Below are 7,078 nucleotides of genomic sequence, written 5' to 3' on the forward strand. Positions count from 1 at the left end.
GCAGGCAGGAATATCATCTCCTCCTCTCCAAGGGGTTTGGACAATCATAAGAACGAACTAATCCAGGCCCCATATGGCACAGACTAAAGGCACAGGAGTTTTCCTCTTTGTTACTACCTTTGCTATGAGATTTTTGCATAGGTGAGAAGAAAATTAAAATCGAGGCAAGAAGTAGGTAAGTGATCCATCAGAGAGCTCACAGTGGAGGACAGCAGCAGAGAGCAAGGGAAACCAGGTGTCTTGCTGGCTAGTCTCGACTCACCTCCCAGGCTAGATTTGCTTCTGCAATGGATGGCTTAGGTTGTGCAGGATGGGCAGAGGAGTGCAGAGGTAAAAGCTGATGCATTAGAGTAAACGCTAGCGTTGCTGCTGCTTAGTTCTATAGCAGTTAATGTGCTGTCACCTTTTTTATAAACTAAATTGCCGTTGAGTTTTGCAAACTAAATTACTTTAATAACATACAGTCAACAAAGCATTTGATAGAGCTGAACAAAAAAGCACAATTTATCAGTATTTACATTGTGATTAACAGAACAAATAAGATTGGAGTTCTTGCAGTAAGCGGCAGTGTGCTGTGATATACCCCACAGAAGCCTTGCCCTCACACAGATGAGCCATCACAGCAGCCCAACATCCAATTTCTAATATGCTAGCTTAGCACAGCCTCCATGGAGCAGGAGTAACGATACCTAGGCCTGGAAATACAAAACAGCACCTTGTCCTCACATCACTACAAGAGCTTCAAAGAGCCGTGAGGCACACGGAAGGTAGCATGGGCAGGATAGTTTGAGGGGATTCTTACTGTCTCTATAAGCCTGAGGCTCTCAGCACAATCTCCATCCTTGACAGCCGCATTATAAAATGACAGTGTATTTCTTCCGCAGTCTAGCTCCACCCTGACCATGCTGAAGGCTGTAGAAAATTCCTTTGTTGTGATCATTGTTTGAGCTAGGAACACACAGAGGTAATCACGAAGCATTTGCAGGTAGCACTCAAATTTGGGATGAATGATTCCGAGCTTCCAGCACCTTGTTTCTCTTGTGTCTGCCTCCCAAAGATAGCCCTCCAAGAAGGTTTGGGTGCTCTACATGTATGGGAGGGCACGGTGTGCATTGTTTACTCCCAAATTGGAAAGCTTTGAGTGAGGGTGGAACTACTGAAGGAGTGAGATGCTCATGAACTATAGAAAGAAAAAAACACATTATGGTTAACAGATAATTGTGCAGATTTGCATACATCCCCATTGCTGAAAGCTGGATTTCCCTATCCAAGTCCAACTCACCCAAGTCATTAAAAGCATATGTTAACTGAAACACCTTCTGCACCTCTCTTAGCTGCTCCTATGTAATTCTAAAGGGGGTTGATATCAGATTTCAAGAAATGCTGCTCCTTCATAATTTTAAAGTGTCCGGTTTTTTGTTTCCAACTACAGCAACTCTTAGATTTTAGTTTTTCATCATTGTCCTGCAGAGCTTCATTAGGCATTTTTAAAAACTCCTCACATTAACTTCCACGTACAAGAAATGTGTAAACAGTAGCACAGCCATTTTATAAAAGTTTATTTGCTTAGGATTGTTTGAAGTTATTTTCTAGAACTCTCAAAACTTCCTAGCATGACCAGTCACAAAAAGTTAATTCTACACTCAGGAATTTGCAGAATGTTTTTATTCAAACCTTCTCTTGCAGGTAATCCATTCCAATACTGTGGCATTTTCTGCTCTGGAAGTTAACTCCTTTAGGAAACTGAAACAGTAGCAGTGACTTGGGCAACTAACAAAAATTGCTCAGATGGCATAGACAATTAGGAAGACCTGGATCTGAGGCTTTCTAGCCAGAATAGTTCTGGACTATGCTTACAGGGATGGTAGAGACTGAGCTCAGGAGTGGCCCTGAGCACAGTGTGTTTCTTAGAGTACCCAAGGCTGGACGATGGTGGCCAATTAGGCGTGCACGTTGCACGCTTGCACACGCTCGGGACAGAGCCTTCCCAGCCCAGCTGTCTCTCGGCCTGGACCCTAGGCTCACTGTCAGCAAGGGCTCAAGCACCATCAAAGAGCAATAACAAAGGAGCCCTAATTTTTTCAATTCAGTTGGACAAGCATCCCACTGTGCACAGCACCAGGTCTGTAGGTTGATCTTACAAAACATTGCAAAAGAGTAGAATTATTTACATGGTAAGACAAACTCTACCTGCCACTGCTATGATGAGTTCTCAGCTTTCCCTGTGCTTTGGATCAAAATGATGCTACAAACAGAAAAGGTGTTGCTATTCTCTTATCTTAACCCTCCCAGAAAACTCCTAGGACATCCACACCTCTTTACCCAGAGCCCATTTTGACAGGGTGTATTCAGGGAATGTCCCAAAATGCTGAAGCCCAGGACAAGCACCCTTTTATGTACACATATGTGAAAATAATAAAATACAACCTTAGTAATCAGTTCTTCTAGAGGTACTTTGCATACTTGCTGTCTTATTACAGTCCTTTCTTAAATATGTTTTGTTAGCTTCTCCATCTGGCTTGTCACTTAGTGAAATGGTCACTTACCAGATGGTGCTTTAAATAAGGGTGGCATGTCTGAGAGGAATTGCTGGAAAAGCCTTAGAGTAGTGTCTGTTGTTAATTCATCTGAAATAATGGATGGTGTTGGCAGTTTTAGAACATCTTTGTCAGGAACTGTCTTGTGTTTCCTAAAAGATGCAGAAAGATGACAGAAGAGCAGCAAGTCATCAGAAAACCATCACCAAGCCCATCCCTGAGCCAACAGCTGCATCCCCCACTCCACACCCAGCCTCGATGGGAGGTACTGAAAGCAGCTTCTGCCCTCCCCTCCCTCTGCAGCTTTACTGGGGGCTCCCCCTCTGACCAGTCTTTTCCCAGAACCCCAAATTTCTTCAACACCGTTAGGATGAAGTTCCCTCCATGGACCATATCTGTCCCCAAAGGACTTTGTCTCAGCCACCTCAGCCCCAGCTTTTGCCAGGACGGACCCCAGCAGCATGTTTGCGGTTACAGTCCTCAAGATCCTGCAGCAGGAGCTAAGGAGGTGTCAGGGGCAGCCACTGGGATGCTGGGATAGTGAACAAGAAGTGCTGCGTTATCACAGCTGAGGGGCTACTGCTGCACCTGAAATGCAGGGCTGGGGAAAGACCAGGCTGAGGAGCCTGTGTGCATGCAGCAGTGGGCTGTGCTGGAGGAACAGCACTGGACAGGCACTGGCAGAATGGCTGAGGAGAAAAGTCATGAACTTTGTTGACTCATGACTTCACTGCATGTTTCAGCTTCTGCCACATCTGCTTCTTACAAGCAAAAGGCAATGCAAACTGGAGGACGCCCATCCATCCTTTGCATGCCCACCCAGGGGCCTAAATATTCAGGAATTGCCCTCAGAATGGGTCTCGAGAACAGGTGTGGAGGGTACAGAAAAATAAGCCATGTTGTATATGAAGAATCACACATGACCTCTGTTAATATTTTGGAGTTTCTCCAGGCCTCTGACGAAGCCAGGCTCAGAGCGCACAATCTGCATGTGCGGGGGGCAGCCAGGGTGAGCCCAGGGAGCCGTGGGCCCGCAGCGCATGCAGGCTGGGATAGCAGACCTGCACTGCTGGACTATCAGTCACCTGAAGCAGCATGTAGTGCAACAGTAGACCGCCTTGGGAAGAGCTTACCTGGCTTGAATCGCTGCAAAAGCCTGTAAAAGACATTTTGAAAGTACAATTAGCACAGCACAGGCAGAGGCCAGCCCAAAAGCTGAGTACCTCTGGGAAGGGAGATGCTGTTAGGTACCTTGGTAAAAAGAAGTAGGTCTTTCTGATCTCTCAGAGATTCCAACTCCTGTACATCACAGCTGGCTGCATCCTTCTCCTCTTTGTGTTTTTGTATCTGCCTCTGAATCTGAGAAAGCGGTTGCTCCATGTTGTCACTGAGAGCTTTCAGGACCTCTGCTTTTTTGTTCTCTAGCTGCAGATGCATCTCTCTGAAGAGGCTCTCCAGCTGATTCCTCCACAGGCTCTCCTTAGCCTATTGAAAAAACACTTTCAAAGCTGTTAGGGAATGAATCTTATATTTTCCACACTAACTCTCATTCAGAAGAGAGCCTGGTCTTTTCTGGGCTGAGAGAAGTAACTACTAATTTAGTGCCTCTCCATATGACAATAAACCAAGATGTCCCACTGACAGCAGAAAGGCCAAGTGACATAAGTGGCCTTCCCCAGCATCTGGCACCTGACCAGAAAAAGGTGAAAAAGTAGTGCTTCTTGAGTGATGATCGCTGAAGACTTTCCACTGTGCATGTATTTCCTTATTCTGCACTTGTATTTTTCTACATAAACATTGCCTTTTGTCCTTTCAAGGATGGGTGAGGAAAAAACAGTTTCTCTGCTTCTGCCTTCGCCAGGCTTCTTTCACTGTTTGAAGGCAGCTATGCTGCCAGACCAGACACTGCCAACAGGTACAGTTTTGTCTTCAGACTAGAAGGGAACATTTCCTTTGCCCAGTGCCAGGACTTCTAGTCCCATCACTTTTACTGGTGGAGGAAGGCAAGTGCCAATTTTGCCTAAGCAGAATGAACTAGGATTTGGAGACCTGCATTAAATTCCCTCCTCTTTCAGAGCTTTTAGATAGGCATCTGCATGCTGGGAGCAAAAACCAGACACTTTGCGTCAATCTTTTAACCTTATTCCCACCAACTTCTTAGAAGCACAGACAAACCTAAAGGGATTTCCTGTTGTAAAGAGGAATTAAATCACTATAACATGGTGTGTATCTTTTCCATAAATATTTTAGAGTCTGCAGATTGAATAAGGTTGGGGGGAAAAAAAGTCAACCACCACCTACCAATCAGGAGGCATGGACTTAACAGCAACTTTCAAGATCAAAGGTCCTTTGGAAACTAAGAATATACTTCCCAGAGTGATAAGAAAGTTGTTCAGCATCCTCCCTCAAAGAAGAAACCTAGAAAATATCCGAGAAACCACCCAGGAACTAAAAAAAGCTTTGGAATCCACTATCTGGGGAAGGGCAAAAGAAAACCTTATCTCATCAGCTACCAGCATGCAACCATCCCCAAAGTGATATGGGACCCTGGAACAAACCTTTAGTTCCTCCTCTTGTTTCAGCAGGTTTGCTATGCTTTGACTCAGCATATCTTCATGTGCTTTCACTGTTTTCAGAGTTTCAGGAAAAACACTCTATAAAAATAACGGGAGGCAGATGTCAGGACAGGACCAACATTGTGCATGAGATCAGCAGTTTGATGGAAATGGGTTAAGCTAGACCTGCAAAAAGTTTGTTCACCTCATGCTCTCAGGACAAATCAATACATTAAGGTTTACTGGAAGATTTTATCCCTGAACAAATACCACAATTGCAAGCATGGGAAAGACCTTTTGAAACGGAAAACTTTTCATGTGCAAGAGCTATTAATAAATAAAATAAAATAAAATAAAATAAAATAAAATAAAATAAAATAAAATAAAATAAAAATTTTATAATATAAATTAAAATATAAAATATAAAATATAAAATATAAAATATAAAATTATAAATTATAAAATAAAAATAAAATTAAAAATAAAGCTATTTCCTGTGCTGACAGCTTTTTTTCTGTTACTCTGTCATCAACTTCCTTTGCATAAATGCAGCTCAGGCTGATCTTCTGGCTTGAAAGTGCACCGAGGACTGAAAGCATAGCCACAGGCATTTGGTCCCACCAGTTTGGCTCCTCAGGATGGGAAGAAAGTGTTTAAAGCATCATGTTTTATATCCCAAGAGGCAAGCCCAGAGAGAATCTGGGGCAAAACTAGAAATAAAAGCCCAGTATCCCAAGATGCATATTTAGCCCCACCCTCAATCTGCAGTTCTGAAACTTGGGAGATATTTCATTCCCTGTGCTGAGGGCATCTCTCCATGCCACAGACCCCCATGGTTTTCCTAGTGCAATCTGTGCCCAGGCTGCTGTCCTGGCAGCCTCTTACCTGTGCTTGGCCAAAAGCCTCCTCCAAAGTGATGATCTGGTGGTTCTTGTGGGAGCTGGTGACACAGCACAGCACACAGATGCAGACTAAGTCTGTCTTGCAGTAGCACTCAAGCAGTTTGCCGTGCTGGGGGCATCTCCTCTCAGCCAAAACCCAAGCATCACAGGGCTCCATCAGGACATGGTCTTTCAGGGGGCTCTTTGTGCTGTGCTTGCTCAGGTGGGCTTGGCACAGGGAGGCCTCGCAGCTCAGGCAGGTCTTCACGGCTGGCTGTGGCTCCTGAAGGCAGAAGTCACACAGGATCACCTCATCTTGCTGGTGAGAAATTTCCCCCTTCTCTTTGCATTGCGCATCACCCTTTTCCTCCTCTTGATGAGTGGGAGCATCCAAAACCTTCTGTGCCATGCTGCGGAGCTGGATGTTGGGCTGCAGCTCCATAGTGGGGTCTGCAGGGTCATAGCACAGCGGGCAGCTGACGGGCCCTGCAGGCAGTGCCGGCAGCCACGCACCTCCTGGATGCACTCCCTGCGGAAGCTGCGAGCACAACTCAGCAGCAGAGCATTGCTGTAACTGCCCCCGCAGATGGGACAGGTCCTCCCCCAAACCAGCCACAGCACCCAGGCTGGCGGAGGCGCCTGAGCTGCTGTACGGGGCCGAGTGCCAGAGGGAGAGCTCGGCTGGGAAGAGAAACAGAAAGTTCTAGGGGTGAGGCGCCTCTCACTCCCCTGCAGGAAGGGAGCTGCTGCCTCCTCCCCCTTGCAAGGGAAGGTCATCCCTCTCCTCTGCCCAGCTGCCTGCCTCTCACCCACCATGCTGGTAGAAGCCATGGCCATCACAGGACAAAGCGCAAGCCGGCAACTCTGGTGTCGAGACCTTGGCCGCTGCAAGGAGAGCAGGGTAAATATCCTACCCTCGCTTAAACGGGGAGGGCAGCAGCCCTGAAAGGGAGCCGTTGGCTTCTGTCTGCACCCTGTGTAACTTTTCTTTATCCCAGTCCTATTGTAGGTATTTCTTAAGGTGACATCTGGTGTTCCTCCATCCTTAAAGCCTGTCCCTGTGTCCACTGGTCCTCTTCCCTGCTCCAGCACTGCTCAGGTTCTC

At 46.1% G+C, this 7,078-nt stretch overlaps 1 protein-coding gene across 1 annotated transcript; it reads right to left on the reverse strand.

The window, feature by feature from the left end:
- Positions 1-426: 426 nt before the first annotated feature.
- On the reverse strand, positions 427-6,723 carry LOC104046728 (tripartite motif-containing protein 29). Its single transcript, XM_064459008.1, has 6 exons — positions 5,978-6,723; positions 5,096-5,191; positions 3,789-4,022; positions 3,671-3,693; positions 2,547-2,689; positions 427-1,180 (listed from the first exon to the last, which is right to left on the reverse strand). The coding sequence occupies exons 1-6, from the start codon at positions 6,413-6,415 to the stop codon at positions 993-995; spliced, it is 1,122 nt and encodes a 373-aa protein (XP_064315078.1). The 5' UTR covers positions 6,416-6,723; the 3' UTR covers positions 427-992.
- Positions 6,724-7,078: the final 355 nt, after the last annotated feature.

The sequence above is a fragment of the Phalacrocorax carbo genome, chromosome 8 (genome assembly GCF_963921805.1).
Source record: "Phalacrocorax carbo chromosome 8, bPhaCar2.1, whole genome shotgun sequence".
Lineage (NCBI taxonomy): Eukaryota > Metazoa > Chordata > Aves > Suliformes > Phalacrocoracidae > Phalacrocorax > Phalacrocorax carbo.